General features: G+C 42.7%; 1 protein-coding gene across 1 annotated transcript in view; it reads left to right on the forward strand.

Annotated features, from left to right (window-relative positions):
* The first annotated feature begins 3247 nt into the window (after positions 1-3247).
* Positions 3248-22520, forward strand: part of LOC119423343 (Na(+)/H(+) exchange regulatory cofactor NHE-RF1) — a 112599-nt gene continuing 93326 nt past the window's right edge. The window contains exon 1 of the mRNA XM_037690720.1: positions 3248-3832. Coding sequence (XP_037546648.1) covers positions 3362-3832 — 471 coding nt within the window. The 5' untranslated portion in view covers positions 3248-3361. The remainder of the gene's footprint in view (positions 3833-22520) is intronic.

The following is a 22520-nucleotide window of genomic DNA, read 5'->3' on the forward strand; positions in this document are numbered from 1 at the left end:
TTTTTGTTGTTTTTCACTGAGGTGTTCTAGTTCCACTATATCAGTCTCCAGATCTTTGATAGATCTTGTGATGTTGCGAGTAACGTTGAGCGTGTGCTGTTGACACAGCTGTTTTATTTGTACTTTCCCGTGGTCCCACCACTGTTGCAGACATGTAAAATCACCCTTCCTCTGTCTAAAAACCTTCATAAAATAACTCAGAATCTCCTTAAAACTACGGTCATAAGTTAAAACTGCTTTAAAATGCCAGTAGGTGCTCTTAGGTAAAATGTTTCTGATAAAAACCTAAAACCAGCAAATGATCTGTAAAAGCTACTGGTAAAATCTGACAGGCTTTAAACACGTTAAAATGATGTTTAAAACAATAAAACCGGTCAAGGCGAGCCAAAGAAATGCGATTCTCCTTACAGTGGGACCACGTGTACTGTCTGGAGCCTGCGTGCATCCTGCTCCATACATCCACCAGGCCATGAGACGAGACCAGCTGCCGCAGGAAGCGCTGGGCTGCTGGATGAGGCTCTGCGTGTTTGCGGTCTAAAAACTTGTTTTCAGTACAATTAAAATCCCCTCCTATAAAAACATAATCTTCAAACCCACAATCTCCCAACCTTTCCCCAATTTTTTCTAAAAAACGTTGTTTCTCTGCATTGGCAGTGGGAGCATAAATATTAATAAAAATTACATAAAAATGTTCAAACCCAGCTTTGACTAAGAAACACTTTCCCTGAACAATGTGTTGCACCTCTATGTGGCTGGGAGTGAAAGCTTTAGAAAAAAGGAGTCCCACTCCCACACTCTGGGAGGTGCCATGGCTAAAAAAGGCCTCCCCTTCCCACTCCCTGCACCACTCATTGGATGGATCACTGTGTCTCTTGTAAAAATAACATTTCAATTTTTTTATATTTTATGGTTTGTTAAACCAGTGCACGCTTCACAGCCTCTCTGGCCCCGTTGAGGTTTAATGATGCTATTTTAAAAGCATCCATGGTGAGTGAGAGGTTAAGAAGCGTGTACAAAAAACTATAAAAAATGTTAAAATGCAGGTGTTCATCATTTGTTCAGAATTGTTTCCTAACTTTGCTCATTATTTTCTTTAGGCTAAAGATTTCTTGATCGGTAAAACCTGACTCTTCTTTATGTCTGATGTGATGTCTGGCTGAGAAATAAAACGTTCTCAGGTTAGGAAAATAACTTTCAACTTTAACTCCTCTCAGTCCTTTGGTTTGCTTGAGGAAGTTTTATGATCTGAGTTCACTAGAGGCACATAGGTCATGTACAGTGGTAAATAAATGGGAAAAAATATTTGTTTATCTTTAGAATTTTGCATCATATCCTAACTTTTGAAATTACTTTAATACATCATATATAAACTGTTTAATTTTTTTACTGTAAAGTAAGTTTGATTATGTATTTATTTGTATATATCAATTGTATCCATTTGTATATAACTATTATTAATAAAACATGGTTCATCTTCACCTTGTTTGAGGCATCGTTGTGAAAAGAGAATGGGAGTGGGCTGCTTCCAGTTTCAATTTTTGGACCACTTCTTCTATTGCATTTGGACACAGGACATCGGTGACCACAGCCTCAGCCTTTGTCCTCCCACAGGACATCTTCTTGGCAATGCTGGAGTCATTCAGTGTTTGGAGAGTCAGCTTAAATCCACAGTCATAACTTAAAGTATGTTTCACAGTGTGGTATACTGTTTATGGACTGTCTGCAGTAATCATAACCAAAAAAAACTATATAAATTCATTTGTGTATTTTTTTATTTATCTATTTTATGTATTTTTTTATTCATCACAATAAAAAAAATATTTTTACTATATATTTATACTTTATAGCCATTAGCATGCACTCTATCCAGCCACGTTTCCTTTTTCCACTCGATTCTGTATTTTGCAGCCTTTTTTTTCTGGGAGGAGTAGTCGGGTTGTTGATGGAAGATGAACCGTGTGCGCTGTTCCAATCCTCTGAATTCCTGCCGCTCGGGTCCATGATGTCTTGTTGTCGAATCCTGTCTGTCGGCGGTGCGATAAAACAATAGGAGCTGGACCAATGAGATGAGCCGGATTCAGGGCTTTGTGAGTAAGAAGACTGCTCATTGGTCACAGAGCGGGAGAGGGCGGGAGTTAATTTACCGTAAAATCCCATACACAGCGCCCCATCATTTACTAACTCTATTGACATGGACATGTTTTTGGACTTTCATGATAGTACGGGACAAAGTGCGTCCCGTTGCAGCTCAATACGGAACGAGTACTTTTGTTTCTAAATACGGGACGATTTCGTTTTTTTTACAGGACGGTTGGCAACCCTAGTCCCAAAGCCAGTTTAAGTATCATTAATATTTTGGTTACTTTATTTTTCTTTCTTTATGAATCGATTGTAACTATTTTCACATTATTCAACAACCAAAACAGATTTTGATTCTTAATGTAGTGGCTAGGTATTTTTAAAAAATAAACGTTTATGTTGCTCTTATTTTGAAATGTAACCGGAAGTTCTGTGTTAATAGAGGTGGAAAAAGAAGTTATGGAGACGCCGCTAATGTCGAATCGTTTAACACCATAGACATAATATGTGTGTGGCTAACACAAATGGCTTGTTTGTTTTTCATTCGCCTTTTTTTCGTCCAATCAGATGTGGTTCTCCAGATACGCCTATTTTTTTATCGTCCAATCAAATATGGGCCTTTAGACACACCTATTTTAACATTATCCAATCCAATTTGGGCCTCCAGGCACACCCGTTTTACTATTGTCCAATCATATGTGGCCCTCCAGATACGCCTCTTTTTCTATCGTCCAATTATATGTAGATTTTCAGATACGCCTTCCGAATTTGTCTGCAGAGATACCTACTTGGTTTCAGACTGAAGAAGTCTTTCGGAAGAAAGAGAAACGTTTCTACTTTTTTTTTTTGAACGTCCAGAAACTTTTTTAGATTTTTCTACCTGGACTATTGAGCATGCATCAGGATGTTTTAAACGTGCTTTTTAAATTAAAAAAAAAAATGATTTGACTTGCTGGTCGTGTACATTCGGTCCGTGTTCGTTTTTTCATTTGAAACAAAAAATGAAAAAACAAAAACACTTGTTTTTTCGTTTATTAAACCAAAGTGAAAAATCTGATAAGGACCCCTTGCCTACTTTTATTGTGTAAAGCTGATTGCACGCGCTAATCTGCTCGCAGGGCAGGGGTGGGGGAGGATCTGGAGGCAGTGAACTTTTCTCTGCACTCACTCAGCGGAAGTTTGAGTCTGTAGCGTCTCCTCCTTGTGCGGCTGTGGTGAAAACTTCAGAATCGCTCCGTTATCCGCGAGCAAATTAGTTTAAACATTTGAAAAAGTCAGCAGCATGTCTCACCTCCGACCCAGACTGTGTGTTGTGGAGAAAGGAGCTAAAGGCTACGGCTTCCACCTGCACGGGGACAAGAACAGACCAGGGCAGTTCATCCGACTCGTCGAGGCCGACTCTCCCGCCTCGGCGGCCGGGCTGCTGGCCGGAGACCGGCTGGCGTTCGTCAACGGGGACAGCGTGGAGGGAGAGAGCCACCAGCAGGTGGTCTCCAGGATCCGGGCCACCTCCGGGGCTCTGGAGCTTGTCGTGGTGGACCCAGACACGGCCGAGCTGCTGAAGAAGCACAACCTGCCTTGCCGGAAGTCGTTCGTCACGGAGGGAATCCCTGTGCCCGGCGGCGACGGAGACTCCGACCGCGGGGACTCGCACAGCAGCGGCAGCTCGAGAGAGTCCAGCCCGGAGTCCAAGGAGAACGGAGACACCTCCTCGGAGAGGTCCGGGAGGCTCAGTATCAGCTCCAGCATCAAGGTAAGACCATGCCATGTCCGTGTTCTTGTCTGTTAGCAAAATATCTAGTCACTGGACGAACTCCCAGAAAACAAGGGCTGAATATCTAAAAAAGTTAAATCTGCTCCTCTGGACATTCAAAAAACAAAACAAAGCAAAACAACAAAAAAATGTAGAAACGTTTCGTCTCTCATCCGAGAGACTTCCTCAGTCTTAGGTGCTGTATTCAGCTCAGTCTCTTAAATAGCACCTTCTCAGAGTGGATCAACCAGTTTTGCTGCTGACAACCAAAACCAGCTGATCACATGATCAAGAAGGACCATCAGCCTAACAATGGATCATTAGCACCTGATGGCTGTTTACTATTCACAGGAGGCTGAGTGATACTAGCAATCACAGCATTGTAAGAGGGGGACAGTTGAACACGTAGACCTCCACCCCTGTTTAGGATCCCATTCCATATGTTGAGGGAATATCAGAGAAACTGAGACGTTTATTTTCTAAACATAACGTCCCAGTGGCTTTTAAACCCCAAAATACATTACGGCAAAGACTGGTTCATCCCAAAGATCCAGTCCCCCGGCACAAACAGAGTAATATTGTGTATGTTGTTCAGTGTCAGGAGGGTGATCAGTCTTACATTGGGGAAACTAAACAGCCACTGGCCAAAAGGATGGCCCAGCACAGAAGATCAACATCATCAGGCCAGGACTCTGCGGTCTACACTCATCTCCAGGCCAGCGGTCACTCTTTCAGGGATGAAGATGTGCACATCCTGGACAGAGAGGAACGATGGTTTGAGAGAGGAGTAAAGGAGGCCATCTTTGTGAAAAGAAATCGTCCATCATTAAACAGGGGTGGAGGCCTCAGGGTTCAACTGTCCCCCTCTTACAATGCTGTGATTGCTAGTATCACTCAGCCCTCTGTGAACAGTAAACAGCCATCAGTGTGCTAATGATCCATTGTTAGGCTGATGGTCCTTCTTGAGCATGTGATCAGCTGGTTTTGGTTGTCAGCAGCAAAACTGGTTGATCCACCCTGAGATGGTGCTATTTAAGAGACTGAGCTGAATACAGCACCTCAGACTGAGGAAGTCTCTCGGATGAGAGACGAAACGTTTCTACATTTTTTGTTGATTTGCTTTGTTTTGTTTTTTTGAATGTCCAGAGGACCAGATTTAACTTTTTTAGATTTTTCTCAATGGATTATTGAGCATGCATCAGAAGGGCTGAATAGCTTCGAACAGCTTTAGGGGCGGCTGTGGCTGAGTTAGAGCAGTCGTTTACCAATGGGAGAGTTGGGGGTTCGATTCCACCAGCAGTCACATGCAGAAGTGTCCTTGGGCATGACACTGAACCCCTCATTGCCTGATGTGTCCCATCGGTGTATGAATGTTATAAAGCACTCATTAATCTTTGTAGAGATATTATAGAGTGCTGATGTTCAATGTTTTATGTTATGAGTGCTTAGTGTATATTTAGTTTATGTTTTTCTTAGTCCATATCTTAGATGTTATTACTGTTTTTCTTATACATTTTATTGTTGGATGTAACTGGGACCCTGTGTACATAATTTCGCTCCACCACATGTACCACATGAGGTGCGAATGACAATAAAGAAACTCTGACTCAAGGTGGCTGCATGTTTGGGGGAGTGGTGGCGCAGAGGTTAGAAGATGGGCTTGCGATCAGAAAGTCGTAGGTTCACCTCCCGGTACCGTCAACATCAAAAAAAAAAAAAAAATGTGGGTGGAAAAGGTGAAACACCCACACCTGCCTCCACCCTCATTCGCCCCACTCTGGGCCCCTGAGCAAGGCCCTCAACCTCCACCATATGCTCCCTAAAACAGGTCTCTCTTGAAAATGAGTTCTCGTGGCTCAATGAGACTACCTGTATAAATAAAGGGTAAATGGAAAAAAAAAAAAAAAATGTTGGAGCAGCTCTGTTACTTTCATTCTGAGATTTTGCTTTTGGAAACTTTAATTCCTCTTTTTCTGGATGTAAATCACATTTTTTTTGGATGGTTGTTTCCTCTGGTATCAGATGCTGTGCAGCTGTGAAGGATTTTTTCTGAAACTTTTTTAGTTTTGGACATTTGTTATGATGCGTAACCATGGCAACAAGGCAGTTTTCTACAACCAGCAGCTGATTAACATCTAAAAAGCTCAAATAATATCTCAGCTACAGCCCCAAATCTCAAGTGAGTTGAAAAGGATGTTCTGTGGACGCATTCTCATCTACCTGCCAGCTGTGCTTGATTGCCTGACCACGGAGATCCTGGAACTAGCAGGAAACACGGTTCATGACAGTGGAAGGACAGGATCGTCCCTCGGCACCTACAGTTGGCTGTCCACAGCGACGAGGAGCTCGGCAGACTGCTGGGAGGAGTTCTGCCCGGCATTCAGGCGATCCTACAGGGAACTGAGAGGCCAGCTGAGTCTGGGTGGACGGATCGGAAGGCATCTGCAGCCAGTTTCTTAGGATCCACTGTGGAATGGACCTTTACAAGAGATCCTTCCTGTCTACAGCCATCAGTATCTATAACATCTCTTAATGAAATGAGGACAACGAGTTACTACAACAAATAATTTCCCTTTGGGATTAATAAAGTATTTTTGAATTTGAATTTGAATGATTAAACACAGTTAATAGAAAACGATTTAAAAACTCTTAAAATTTCCATGCTGGGTGATGATATTTCAAACTCTGTGTGCTGTGCAATTCTGGCTCCTGCTTTAAGATTGTGCATTGACGTTTGTGGTTTGACGTGAGAACATACAGTACACTGACGTTCACATGGCAGTGCAGGATGTCAGAGATAGTGTCGGGGCTTATCTTAACAGGGCGTTCTTCATGTTTTACACAGATCAACAGTCTCCAGTGATTTGCTGTAGAAGACCAAAGGTTATGTGGGACAGCTCTGAGAATCCACTGGTTGAGACTCCTGTAAAAAGATCACCTCTCACTGCTGTCAGAAATGTCCAGCCTGTCAGTACATGTAGTTAAATACCAGCAGATTTTATTACACACACTCTGTTCACAGTTTGCAGGTACAGTGAAAGATATGGGCATAGATTGTTTTTATACCTCTTCATGGTGGAAAAGCAAATAAATGATAAAAGAAGGAAGGGAAGCCTGACCAAATACTCATCACTGTGTACTTGTTCTCCACCCAGCACCGTATAAATGTCACTTGTGTACTCTTTACCTCCCATCACTCTGTGTCAAAGTACATCAGAAGAACTCTGACCCACACACCCAGACCGAAGGTTGAGGCACATCTCGTCTTTCGTTTGACTAACGTAAGCCGACAATGTTTCTTATCCTGATACATGCTCAATAATCCACGTAGATACGTCTAACAAGGTTAAGGACGGATTCTTCTTTGTTGAAACGTTTTGTCTTTTATCCAGAATCAGTTGGGAATTGATTTCATATCACCAAAATGTATCAGACTGAAGAAGTCTTTTGGATAAAAGGCAAAATGTTTCAACAACAAAGAATCCAATGATTTTTAAATGGTTGGTTAATCCCAGTCACGTTTTCCACAAATATCTGCAGTTTTGGTACAACTCTACAATCACTGATGACACGGTGGTGCTCACCAAGCTTCTGTAAACATATAGGTTGGTCGGTTTGTCAGGAAAATGGTCCTTTTACCAATTTGGGAAACACACATATAGCACAGAAAAAGTCTTAAGACACTATTCGGATGAAAGATGAAAACGTTTCTTCCAAAACGAAACTGTCCAGATGATGTGATTGAACTTTTTTTGTGATTTATGATAGGGATGCATGATATTGGATTTTTGGCCGATATGCCAATGTGTTAAAACTTATTCGGCCGATAACCGATACCGATATATTTTATGTACGTTCCTTTGTCAGAACATAGCTCTCTTATTTAGGCTTATTTGCTACATAAATTGTGCAACAGCTGTAAGAGCTGGTGACATATATTCAGTAACAGCCATATGATATGCATAGCACTTTGACTTATATTGAATGAAAAGTGTTAAATGTTATTTATTAGCATTAATCACCTGCAATGCTGTCTCACTTGTGGAGGCTTGTTCCAGGTTCCCAGCTGCAGTGTGGGAACCTCTGTGGGATCTTGTTAAATGCAATAAATAGCATTGTTTTGACAAGCTGGTAAGACTGGTACGAGTATTTATGATTAAGCAATGAAAAAGTGAAGTTGCCTTACAAAAATGTAATTTATTCAATAAAATAAACGCCATTTCAACTCCTCGAACCAACATCAAAAATTTGTGGGTGACAAAGGTGAAACACCCACACCTTCTTCCACCCTCACTCGGCCCTTGAGTAAGGCCCTTAACCCCCACCCTCTGCCCCCCTGTGTGCCCTAGATGGCAGCGTCCTGCTCCACACAGAGGGCTGTGGTAGCTCGCTTATCAGTGGTTGTTTCAGGAAGGGCATTTGTCATAAAAACAATCGCCAAGTCTTTGTGTGAGTTAGTTTGCTGTGGGGACAGACCCCTGAAGAAGGGAGCAGCTGAAAGAAGAAGAAAAGGAAAATCGTCAACGAATTATTGTTTGAGTCAGTCCAGTTTAAGATTGCACCATCCAATCTTAGCAAACACAAAAAGGGCTGTAACTCAGTCAATTCGACACCTTTGACCTAAATTCAGTGTGGTGGTCGCTGAGCATCGTAAAAACATCTTAAACATCTTTGCATAAACTATTAACGTAAACTCTGTTTTTCTGTTAGAAAAATATCTTTTGAACTACTGGACGTATTTCAATTAAACTATCAAACACTAATTATTGTCTGTATACCTAGAACTGTTTAAATTTTTAAGTCAGCCCAAGTTGAGATGAACTCCACAGCTAGTCTGCTTTAACTTGTACAAAATCAAATATAACCCAGTGGATTTTATAGATATTTAGCTAAAGTTTGGTCTAGTACTAGCTGACAGTCACAGTCCAAGCATGAACGCATCACATCAGTTATTGTGCATAGAGTTATTTTCCAGGCTTGGCCAAAACATCTGCTGCCTTTGGCTTAAAATGACCCACAAGTCTTAAACCTGAGGCCTGAGTCATTTCAGAAGTAGGCTTCTTTGCAGAGGTTTTGACCTCGTTGTGTTTTGACGGGTACAAACCCACTGTTTGTAATTCAGATGTATAATCATGTCCATTCCAACATTGTGACTCTAACACTGATGGTGTTGCTGGAGGAAACGGCTTTCACTTGACGGCTGTATTTACTGGCTGCTGTCCAAAGCAAACACCATAAAGATGCCACTGGCTTCGTTTCACTCGGCTCTGCTCCGGCTCCTTACACTGTTTAAACAAGCTGCACTGAGATGCTAAATAACCTCTTGACCATCCGAGTTAAGCTTACAGTTTTTCACTTATAACATTAATGAGCATGATGAGTCTTTTTAAAATTAGCTCCTTTTAGCTGTTTCTTATTTGCAGCTTGAATAATTGAACTGATAAGTTCATAAATGTAACGTTAAATATATCGAGTTTAGCTAGATTTTAATGAAGAAGAACAGAATAATTGTATTACTTTACAAAATTATAAGGAGTGATGGTTTTTTATTCTATTTCTTGGCTAAAACTTGTCAAACTTCCAGCTTAAATTTGGCTGTGGAATTAAAGCAGGTAAAGATGGATCGATGTTTGAACATTTAAATGTGTCAGAGGCAGCTTTTTAACCACAGAGAGCAGTTTCCTCTGTCAGCGGAGTTGTAGGGGTGGCAGAGGTGAGGAAACCACTTCCTGCTTCATTAGATTGTTGAAGCGTCTTTGTTTATTCTGTAAGCTGAATATTAGTTTAGTTTTAAACCATTTCTCTCCAGTATTGCTCACTGAGTTTTTTAATTAAAAAAAAAAAGTATATTATTTTTGTACCAGTTTATAAGAGTTTGGTTATTTTATCAACAAACTTCATGGCTTTTATCATTTAAGAATTTAAAAACATGTTTTAACAAAAGCCAGTTAATTCTTTAACAATGTTTTACCTTAATTTCAACAACTTTGAGAAAAATAGTCCAAGATGGAAAATTTAACTATATTTTAATGATACAATATGTTTGTAGTAAAGCTGCAATACCACCCCCACCCCTTAATTTTTTTTAGCTGAAGCTGAAAACATGTTTTTAAATAATAATTCAGTGTTCCCTCAAGTTTCATATTTTAAAGAGAATCAATGCAAATAAATTAACTTTGTTTGGCTTTTGAACAATTTGCAGCTGCTACCAGATTTTCTCTGTGCATGTGTGCATGTGTTAGGTGTGTGGGGTTTAGTAGAGAAGGCCTAGTAGAAATGGACACTCCACTGATAAGATATAATTCTACTATTGAGTAGCAAAAATGTCCTGCTTCCCTCTGGCCAAATACTTGTCCAAATGTCCAAATACTTCTTTAACGTCTTCAGTTGATCCAAAATGCTGCTGCCAGAGTCTTAACTGGAGTTAGTGGGAAAGATCATATCTCTCCAGTTTTAGTTTCTCTCCATTGGCTCCCTGTCAAATTCAGAATAGAATTCAAAATCTTACTTCTAACCTACAAAGCTCTTAACAACCTAGCTCCATCTTATATTACAGATCTTATTGTTCCATATTTTCCTAACAGAGCACTTCATTCTCAGACTGCACGCTTAATCGTGGTTCCTAGAGTTTCCAAGAGCAGAATGGGAGGCAGATCTTTCAGTTTTCAGGCTCCTCTCTTGTGGAACCAACTTCCAGTTTCTGTCCGTGAGGCTGACACATTGTCCAGTTTTAAGACTGGACTTAAGACTTTCCTTTTTGCTAAACCCTATAGTTAGGGTTGGCTTGTTATGCTGCCTTAAGCTTATACTACTAGAGGACAAATTGATCTCCTCTCCTTAAATGGATTGTTAAAACTGAATAGGTTTTATTTGATACTATGTCTATTTTAACGTGATTCTTGACCTGCCATTGTGTATCTGTTCCTCTCAAACCCATCCGGTCAAAGCAGATGACCACTTGTCCTGAGCCTGGTTCTGCTAAAGGTTTCTTGCTCATGAGGGAGTTTTTCCTTTCTACTGTCGCCTTCATGTTTGCTCAAGATGAGAGTTATGTAATGGAGTTAAACTCAAAGCAGTCTGCTCCTCAGATAAATAATTTTCAATTATTATTTTATATGAACGTTTTGTTTCTTATTTTTATATATGAACGTTTCTGTTCAGTGCCCTGAGATGACTTCTGTTCTAACTTCACTTCACTTCTGGCAAGCTGATTGACAGCAGCTCCCTCCGGCTTCTCTGCAGTCTATTATCATCAAACTGACCCGTTTTTTGAACCGGACTAAAGTTGGTCCCCCTTCCAACCGAATTCGGTGTTCAGTGACTCAGAGAGCCGGACAGGACCGTCCAAAAATATATTTTGGTCCAGGACCGGCTGCTCCCACCCCACCGGTCACTCTGAGCGCACCCTGCCGGCCAGGTGACCCCTCGAGCTGGGGAGTCATCGCACGAAGGTCCAGTGTTTTTTCTCTTGCTCTCTGTTCCCCAACGTACTTCTCATCTGGACCTTTGTGGTTTTACCTGGTTCCGACAAGAATTGCTGGGTGGTATTTCGCTGTTTTCTGCTGGACTGGCCCTCGTGGTGTCTTCATTGGTGGGGGGGAAGTGTACCTGTGTCCCCCGAACTGGACCAGAACCGAACCGAGTTGGCTGTGGGGGACTTCATCTTTAACAGAGCCGGTCTCCGCTTCAATGAGCAGCCCGTTACTTTTAACGAAGGATGATCCACCTCCGTGGAATTGCTGTTCGCCTGGAGGAGACGCTCCGATGCTTTGAAGCTCAGCCGGAACCGGACCGGAGCAGAACCGGGCCAGAGACAACTTCAGCCTCTTCTCCTCTCGTGCTGTGGAGCGCCGGTTCTGCTCTGGACTGGAGCAGAACCGGACAGGACCAGTGACGACTTCAGCCTCAGCCTCTCTGGTCAGTCTCATCGTTTTTCACTGGGGGTCCCTCTCATGCTGTCGGGTGTGGAGGTGACATGCAGAGAAGCGGAGGAGCAGCGCTGTGTGGTGCCCGAGAGAAGTTCGGAGTTTGTATCAGAGTTGCTGCAGGCCTCCATCCAAACTCACCTGGATAATAATTATTTTTATTTTGGATCACACTGTTGTCCGCTGTTGGCATGAAATGAGCTAGGACCGTGCCTTTCATTTCAGGAGGATTTTCTGGTAGCTCACTCTGCTATTTGCTGCAAATGATCTGTTTCTGCCTGTTGGTTCTGGACCCAACTTCTGTTTCCCATGGGAGCATCCATCCATCTTCACTAGGGGGCCGGAGCCCCCCTCAGCCCAACTCAAACTGCAGTTGGGCCACCTCATAGGATTTGTTTGCCCATTTGATTTGTGATGTTTTATGGTCTGAGACTTTTCTGCACCTTTCATATTAATGTCATTATTTTCAGATCTCAGATTATCTGGAGTCACTGAATCTTGTTAATACACCTGAATCTGCCCATCACTGCAACTTTCACTGTTTTTGGGTTCTGAATGATCGCGTCTTCATTAATGTTTCTCATGGTTCAGTTACAGGGGCTAATTGTCACGCTGTTAACTCCTGTAATTACACATCAGTCACGAAACACTCAAGAAAATGTCTGATAATAATGTTGTTACTACTGTCGGGAATTCAGCCCAACCCTGAACCCCCCACTAATTATAGGACACCAAATTACTTTAAATACATGTCAGGACTTCATTTTTTGCATGTAAACGCTTGTAGCCTTCTGAGAAAACTTGATGCCTTGAAAATTCGGATCAGTTCTTCTGGGGTAGATGTAATCTTTATCGAAACCTGGCTCAAAAAATCTGTACTGAATAACGACTTGGTAATCAATGTAGGGTTGCAACAACGAATCGATAAAAATTGATGAGTAAAAGCGTTGGCAACGAATTTCATTATCGATTCGTTGTGTCGCGCGATTGTGCGTCTTTCACGGCGCTGCTGAGCCGTTTCGTTTTGTTCACGGGCAGTTCATTGTCAATGCTGACTGACTGAATAAAGTTTGAAAAAAAAACTGCAGCGCGAGTTGAACAGAGCGAGGGGGGAGGAGGAAGCAGAGTGTTTTCAAAGGAAAATAAGTAAATTTTACAAATGACCGACGCAGCGAAAACTGTTTGACCCAATTTTGTCAACAACAAAAAAACCAAGATGGCACCGGTGTGTAGGGCTGCCCGTCTCTCGCTCTCTGCTTGTATTTTATTTTTGTTATTTTTACAATGGTTTGTGCAGTGTGCCGAGTCATATTTTCAGTATGATCGTCGGGCACTTTTGGAGCTCCGTACTTTTGCTGAAATTCCCGCGGAGTTTTTGAACAGCGGTCAGCACTCTCCCCCACCGGTCCTATCTGAGATTCCTGCGTTCCTTCTGCGTGACCCTGGCCTTTCTCCATGGAGGAAACGTCACAGACGTCGTGGGAAGCGTGCAGGGATTTTGGTGAAACTGAGGCAAAGTGTGGATTATTCTAACAGGACTCGCTCTGGATCTGATCATCTCCTCTCTGACCCGTGGTGCTCCCGGGGCCCGGCTGCTGGCCAGCTGCCCGCGCGCTCAGTCCATGGAAACACCTGGAGTTGTTTACCTGTGCGCCGCACCAGCAGACCAGGAGGAGCCGTTCTTCATAACCTGCGCCCGCTGGCGCGCGTCTCCCTCCACGGCTGTGCCTGTGTCGGACCATATCAAGATGTGTTTAATCAACGCAAGGTCTGTTTCCAACAAGACGTTTATCCTCAATGACTTTTTTAAAGATGAGGAGTTGGATTTTCTGTTCGTCACAGAATCTTGGATTTCTGATGGTGAGTCCAGCGCCCTGGTGGAACTACTTCCTCCGGACTGTGTATGTTTCAATGCCCCGCGGCCATCAGGTCGGCGCGGGGGGGGATTATTAACAGTTTTTAAAGCAAACTTTGCCTGTAAACAGTTGTCCATCCCGGTGTCCCGTGCCAGCTTCGAGCTGAGCGCCTTTGAACTTGGACACTCTCCTCCGGTCCTGTGTGCGCTCATCTACCGCCCACCTCGTTCTAAGGACTTCATAAATGAATTCTCTGACTTTTTGGCTGATATCACACAGAGATACACTCACTTTTTGCTTATTGGTGACTTTAATTTGCATGTGTGTTGTCAGGAGAAGCCCTTAGTGAAGGACTTTCTAGATTTATTGGACTCTTTTGGCTTAGCTCAGCAGGTGAGCGGCCCCACCCAAGAACATGGTCACACGCTGGACCTCGTTTTAACACGCGATGTCTCTGTTTCTAATTTGAAAATCGGTGACAATGTTTTTTCAGATCACATGCCTGTATTGTTTGACTTCACCCCCCCTTGTCATACTGCTAAGACGTGCGTTCCTGCACGTACGCGTTCCATTAACCATTTCACTGCTGCTCGTTTTAATGAAGGTTTTAATTCTGAGAGGATCGAACAGCTCTCGGTGTCTCTTACCACTGAGGAGCTAACCTCTCAGTTCAACTCTGCCTGTTTAAATGTTCTGGACCGTGTTGCTCCCCTTAAGACCAGAAAAACAAAACTTAAATCAGAGCCTTGGCTGAATGACGTCACGCGAGCCGTTAGGCGGCAGTGTCGCAAAGCTGAACGAAAGTGGAGGAAGGACAGGCTCCAGGTGTCTTTTCAAATGTTAAGGGAGAGTAGGCGTCACTATCAGAAAACCGTTAAAAGTTGCCAAATGTAAATTCTTTTCTGATTTAATTGTCTCCAACTCCCACAACCCCCGAGTTCTTTTCTCCACCCTGAACTCAGTTCTACACCTCAGTGAGCCTTCACCTCTGGAAGCCTCAACTGAGCTGTGTGAGAACTTCCTCCATTTCTTTTTAGAAAAAGTGGCAAACACCCGGGCACTCATTTCTCCACCAGCTCATGATCTGTCCATCCCTTCTCAGTGTGTGGCTGTGTTTGACCACTTTGAGCCCATCTCTCTGTCCTCTCTGGAGCAGGTAATGTGCAGCATGAAGCCATCTGGTTCCCCCTTTGATGTGGTCCCCCCTCGACTGCTAAAGGAAGTTTTTCCTACCCTGGGTCCTTTTATCCTCGCTATTCTGAATAGCAGTTTATCCTCAGGTGTGGTGCCAAAGACTTTTAAACATGCTGCTGTCCAGCCCCTCCTGAAAAAACCTAACCTTGACCCCTCAGTCATGTCCAACTTCCGGCCTGTCTCCAGACTCCCATTCACCTCTAAACTACTGGAAAAAATTGTGGAATCTCAGTTGAAACAGTTTTTGGGGGATCACGCTATCCTTGAGTTATTCCAATCTGGCTTCAAATCTCTCCATAGCACTGAAACTGCTCTACTGAAGGTTTTTAATGACATTTTCATATCCACAGACGCAGGTGATTCTGTGCTGCTTGTCCTATTGGACCTTACATCTGCTTTTGACACCATCGACCACAATATCCTCATTTCTAGACTGGAGCAGTGGGTGGGCATCACAGGGTCAGCCCTTAAATGGTTTGGGTCCTACCTCTCTGACAGAACCTTCTGTGTCAATATCAAAGATTTTAGTTCGGCATCGACCGCACTCCAGTGGGGGGTACCGCAGGGGTCCATCCTCGGTCCCCTTCTCTTTTCTTTATACCTGCTGCCACTAGGTGCTATCTTCCGCAAACACGACATACCCTTTCATTTCTATGCCGATGATTGCCAAATTTACTTCCCCCTGAGGCACAGAGGCACACGCTCTATTCAGCCTCTTCTTGACTGCCTGGCTGACATCCGGGACTGGATGGCTTTAAACTTCTTAAGCTTCAATGAGAAGAAGTCTGAAGTCATGCTGTTCCATCCCAGTGGCTCACTCATGAACCATGACATTGACCTTTTCTCTCTAGCCCCGCTAGAGAAACAAAAGGTGACTAATCTGGGGGTGATAATGGACCCGTCCTTAAAACTCAACAGTCACGTAAACATGATGGTCAAATCCAGTTTTTTTCAGCTGAGACGGCTGTCTAAGCTGAAGCCTATACTCTCCAAAAAGAACCTTGAGACAGTGATCCACGCCTTCATAACATCTAGGCTTGATTACTGCAATTCACTTCTGTTTGGAATCAGTCAGTCCTCCATTGCTCATCTACAACTGGTCCAAAATGCTGCAGCCCGATTTTTAACTGGTACAGGCTATAGAGAGCACATCACGCCAGTTTTGGCCTCCCTGCACTGGCTACCCATTCACCTTCGGATCCATTTCAAAATTCTCATGTATGTTTTTAAATCACTGAACAGTTCCGCCCCATTCTATCTCACTAATCTTCTGCAGCCATATGTCCCACCGCGCTCTCTGAGGTCAGCAGACCAGATGCTTCTCTCAGTCCCAGAAACCCGTCGTAAGCTCAGAGGTGACAGGGCTTTCTCTGTTGCAGGTCCACGACTGTGGAATGAGTTGCCACTGAGTGTCCGGCAGGCTCCCACACTCTCAGTCTTTAAGTCTCGCTTGAAGACCCACTTCTATTCGCTTGCCTTTAACACGGTGTGATTTGTTTTGGTCCGGTCTGTTCTCTACTCTGTTGGCCATTTTAGTTAGCTTATGCTGCTATTTGTATCTGTATTTCTATTTTATGTTTTCCTGTCTGCTGTGCATGTTTGGTTCTTTTGTACAGCACTTTGGTTGGCCTTGTTGCTGTTTTAAGTGCTATATAAATAAATTGGTATGGTATGGTATGGTATGGTAAGTCCTCCAAAGAGTGGGAGAACTTCACAAAGATAAAAAATGAGAAGCATGCAGCTTTGAAAATCGCCGACACGACACGAGAGAACCACGGAGATAAAACATAAACATGTCGGAGTCACGAGGAGGAGGAAGGAGCTGCAGCTGATACAACTCGTGTTGCAGGTGAGTCTCTACAATTTAACACATTGTTCTGTTTCAAGAGAGAAAATGTAACGTCAGTCTGTCTGGGAGATGAAGCTGCTGCTTGTTACAAGGATAGAGAACGTGTGTTAGTTTTTATTTAATTTAATTGGTACAATCAGTGTTTAAATGTGATTTAAAAATAAATCTAACACAAAGATAATAATTTAATGATTAAGCTTCAACTTTTAATTTGCTGGCAAAGTCTGAAGACACTGCAGGTATGGCAGGATGAATTGCATTTAAACAGGAATTAAAGTAATTTATTACATCTACTCAAATGTGTGTAATTAAGTATTATATATATATATATATATGTGTGTGTGTTTGTGTGTGTGTGTGTGTGTTTAATTGCTCTTTTAGCTACTTTTGCCTGAACCTAACACTGTAAGTGAAACAAGGCATGTCTTGAGTTGCTGTAAATTATGTTATAATACATATTTACTCTCATTCCAGAAAACAACAATAACAATAGCCTTCATGATGGACAGACAACATGGACACCACAGCAGCAGCTGTCTACACTGAAACATCCTTAAATGATCGTCACTGACATGAGGCCTCTGTCAATGGTTGAAGACAAAGGCTTCACTACAATGATCCACACTTTTAATTCAGGTTACAATAATCCACACTTTTAATCCAGGTTACAATGATCCACACTTTTAATCCAGGTTACAATGATCCACACTTTTAATCCAGGTTACACTCTTCCTTCAAGGACACATTTTACAAAGCAACTACATATTGTGCAGGTATAAAGACACATTTGTATATATTTTTGTGTACATTTAGTTTTTTAAGCTATTTGACTAACTTTTATTTTTTATTATTCAATATTGTACTAACAGAATAGTCAAATAGCAACCTGTTTTTTGTGTGAATTCCTATGTCAGTCAAATGTTCAATTTTGGAATAAAGGGGTGGAAATTAAAACGTCTTATTTTTTTTTGCCGATTCATCGATTAATCGAAAAAATAATCGGCCGATGAATCGATTATTGAAATAATCGTTAGTTGCAGCCCTAAATCAATTGATTTAACATCTACTGCTGTGATTGTCAACAAAGGTGGGGTGGAGTCATTATTTACATTAGAGATTCTCTGGTTTCTAGTCTTGTGTCTTCTAAAACAATTCCAAACCAAATTGATGCATTAGTTGTAAACATCACTTTGAATGGAGGCCAGATTTTATCTGTAGTCTGTTGTTATCGTCCACCTTCAGCAACACCTGAGGCTCTGTCCTCCCTGATGGAATTCCTTGGAAATTTAAAATTCAAAGAAATCTTTTTGGCAGGAGATTTCAACGTCGACCCCCCTCTGTGATAAATTCAAGGAATGTTGTCTGTCTCTCAATCTAACCCAACTGATCAACTCTCCGACTAGACTAAACAAAAACCGTCCTGAAAAGTCCTCCATCTTAGACCTGTTTCTATCAAATATGCCTCACAAATTCCCTGGTACCAGTGTATTCGCCAACATTTTGAGTGATCACTGTGCGACAGTGACTCTGAGAGATATTAAACTTCCACCTTCTAAGCCCAGATTAATTCAAAAAAGGGATCTGAAACGTTTTTGTGAACAGTCATTCCTCTGGGATCTGTCTCACTTTGACTGACATCGTATTCTATTAATTGATGACGTGAACTCCGCATGGAACTATTTTCATAATAGTTTAATTTATTTTGTGAACAAACATGCTCCTTTTCGTCAGTTCAGAATAAAGGGACGTGACAGCCCCTGGTTACCAATGCACTGGCGGCTGGGGGGCCCGCCACCGGAGGGGAGCGTGATAGGGGGAAGTAGACCCCACATTAAATGGGGGGCCCAATTCGATCCAAGAGAGGGGACCACCCAAAATCCAAACCGAGATATAAATAGGCACACGCAGTCCATGTCCCCCACCCACCTGACAGCGACCACAAGCCGGCCTCAGGCCGGGGACCAGAGCAGCAGGGAGCAGCAGCTGAGGGAAGCTGGCCCAGCATACCAATGACCAGGCACCCCAAGAGCCTCACACCACAGGCCCAGAAAAGCCTCGGCACGCCACCTATGCCCCCCCCCCCCCCCCCACCACGAATGTCACACCAGGCCAACCAGCCAGCGCCCCGTCAAAGCAAAGCCACGCCCCCGACAGCCACCATACACCACCAACGACCACACACACACAACCACAGCCGACCCCCACGCCGGAACCCGGCAGCCACCCCGGCCAAGGGGCTGGCCATCGAAACCAGGAAACTTGATCAAGAAATTCGAACAACCCAGGGAGAACCAGGGCTCCGGCTCCACCCCCAACCGTTCCCCAAGGCCCAAAGCCCACCCACTGCCCAGACCTCAACTAGGTGGCCTACCCCCCTTCCCTGCCCCCAATCCCAAATGTCAAACAGAGAGCCCCGGTAACCCACGTCCGGGCAAAGGACACCGAGTTCCTAGTTTTGTTTTGTCCATAAAAATCTTCCGATTGATTTTTTTTTTTCACAGTAATTTTGACAGTGATAATCTTAACTAGGGATTTATGAGTCTAACAGCCTCAGGGTAGAAGCTGTTCCTCAGCCTAGTGGTTATGCACTTAATGTTCCTCAACCTTCTGCCAGAGGGGAGCAGGGCAAAAAGTGCTGAATAAAGGCTAAAAATAGAAGCTGAAAGGAGCACAAAACAGCTGGAAAAACAGCTGAAATTAACAGAAAAAATGGTTAAATTTGCACAAGATGAACCAAACCCAGAACAAAATGTGAAAGGAACAGTAAAAGGTTGTATACAGATCTAAAGATTTGAAGGATGTAAAATGAGAGCAACAAAGTCCATGCTCAATAATCCAGGTATACAATCCAACATTTTTCAGTCGGATCATCTGGACAGACTGGATTTTGTTGTTTTCAACCAGTTTGACACGACCGTCAACAAGGAAGAGGGCCGGCAATGGAGGAGGGTGCGTACCAAAGAGACCATCTTATCACAAACAAAACTGGTTTGTTCCACTTTGGAGTAACCTGTTGGGGGAAGAATCAGTTTTCTTGTGTGTTTCCTTGACTGATGAAGCCTTCGGATCGAAGGCAAAACGTTTCAGCACAAAAAAAGAAACTGTCCATATGACCTGACTGAAAAATGTTGGATGTAAAATGAGCTTAATTCATTTTCTATGATAAAAAATGACAGAAAAGCTAAATATTTGAACAAGCTAAAGTTGCACCAATATCAAAAGTCATAGCAGGATTGTCCTGAACAAGCACAGAAGCAAAATGAATCACAATGGTGTGAATGCTTCATAAACATCCACACAATAAAAGTTGTAGTGTCTGAACAGGGCCTCTGAGTGTATTTTGTTCCTGATCCTGTCTAACAACGCGTCTGACTCTAAGCTGCAGGTGGAGGATGATTCAGGTCACCTCGGCCCACGTCTCCATCAGCAACAACGACAGTTTGTTCTTAAGCTGTCTGAGCTCCTCAGAGAAACACTGGTGTTGATTTATAAAGAAGTAAAACCTGGCTATGATATACAGTAATGCACAATGAAGTACCTATAAAACTGCATAAGCTTTCCTGCTCTGTTTCTATGTTGAAATTAGTTTTATAGTTTTTATTTTATTTTTTTTTTAACTCGGACTACTGTACTAGAAAACTAATTTCTCTGGGGCTTACAAAAGCAATAATAGTTTCCATGCCTTGTCTTCCAATAAACATAAAAAAAACAATTAAAAAAGATCAGTACAATAAATAAAAATAACATATTTTTGTTGTTGCTGTTATCAACAAATAATGAAACTTAGTTAGAATACAAAATTAATAAAATCTTTAAACAATTTTAGTCTTAGCACAAAAATTGAAATGCATATTAAGAACACTGATTGTAACAAAAAATACTTGTGATTTTAAGTCTTAACATCCTAAACATGTTTTATGTAATATGTAACATCAATATAAAAATACTTCAATATGTTAAAAAATATATTAATAAATACATAAAAAAATAACAATACGTTTTATGGTCTTCTATTAAACATAAAATCTATCCATCCATTTTCTTCCGCTTATCCGGGGTTGGGTCGCGGGGGCAGCAGCTTAAGTAGGGAGGCCCAGACTTCCATCTGCCCAGCCACTTTGGCCAGCTCCTCCGCTGGAATCCCGAGGTGCTCCCAGGCCAGCCGAGAAACAGTCCCTTCAGTGTGTCCTGGATCTTCCTCTGGGTCTCCTCCCGGTGGGACGTGTCCGGAACACCTCACCAGGGAGGCGACCAGGAGGCATCCTTACCAGATGCCCGAGCCACCTCAACTGGCTCCTCTCGACATGGAGAAGCAGCGGCTCTACTCCGAGTCTCTCCCGGATGACCGAGTTTCTCACCCTATCTTTAAGGGAGAGCCCAGACACCCTGCAGAGAAAATTCGTTTTGGCCGCTTGTATCCGAGATCTCGTTCTTTCGGTCACAACCCAAATCTCATGACCATAGATAGAAACGTAGATCAACCGGTAAATTGAGAGCTTCGCCTTTTGACTCAGTTCTCTCTTCACCACGACAGACTGGTACAGTGCCCGCTTCACTGCAGACACCGCATCTATCTGCCTGTCGATCTCTTGCTCCATTTTTCCCTCATTCGTGAGCAAGACCCCAAGATACTTATACTCTTCCACTTGGGGCAAGGCCTCCTCCCCAACCCAGAGAGGGCACTCTACCCTTTTCCGGCTCAAGACCATGGCCTCGGATTTGGAGGAACTGATCTTCATGCCTGCTGCTGTGAACCGCTCCAGCAATAGCTGTAGATCACGACCTGATGGAGCCAATAGGACCACATCATCTGCAAAAAGCAGAGACGCGATTCTAAGGCCACCAAAACGGATCCCCTCGACACCTTGGCTGCTCCAATAAAAGTTATGTAGAGAATCTGTAACAAAGGGCAACCTTGGCGGAGTCAAACTCTCACCGGTAATGAGCCCGACTTACTGCTGGCAATGCGGACCAAGCTCTGACACTGGTCATACAGGGACCTAACAGCCCGTATCAAAGGGCCTGGAGCCCCATACTCCCAGAGTACCTCCCACAGGGTTCCCATAAAATCCCACATAAAATCTAGTTAACAGTTAAAATAATATACAGTACAGGTATTCAAAAATTGTTCAATACAAAAACAACTGGACTTTATTTGTAACAGAAGACGTTTCGCTCCTCATCCGAGGAGCTTTCTCAATTCAATAAGCAGTGAGTGAGAGATTCAGGTTATAAGGCTGAGTGAGATAAGACACACACACATATGTAGATTTGACAAGTTACACCTCCACACCTTAACAGTAGGGGCTTCTTAAAGTCTTTGTTACTCTAATTCACAGATAAGGCCCCTGTGTTCCCATCAGGTGTGAAAACTGGCTGGTGATCTGTTTTAAAGTTGCATTATATGTTTTTGAAAGTGGAAATCTGAGGCCTCCTCCTCTGTTAAGAGACGGCTTTTCTCTTTTTACATAAACTGCTTCCTTCACCCCCCCCCCCCTCTCAAACCATCTGTGTTCTCGGTGTTTGTATTGAACACTTTTTGAATTCATCATGTCCTGGATGACTGAGAATCTTCACCAGCATACAGTACATGTAAAATCAACAACAAAAACAAATAATTCTAAACAAAACAATTTGTTGTAATTCCATAAATAAAATCACCCTCCTGGGATCTCAACAACTTTTGTAGACAAGACTAGTTCATTTAAAAAAATTATATTTAATGCAGGATAGGGATCTTGGACTACTTACAAATTTTGGCCTTAAAATATATATTTTTTTATTCTACTAAAGCTTTGTGATGTATGAAAACTGTTACTTAAAATAATTATATGTTTGACACTTTTTTATTTAAGGATGTCACC

The sequence above is a fragment of the Nematolebias whitei genome, chromosome 17, assembly GCF_014905685.2.
Source record: "Nematolebias whitei isolate Nwh7 chromosome 17, NemWhi1, whole genome shotgun sequence".
Classification (NCBI taxonomy): domain Eukaryota; kingdom Metazoa; phylum Chordata; class Actinopteri; order Cyprinodontiformes; family Rivulidae; genus Nematolebias; species Nematolebias whitei.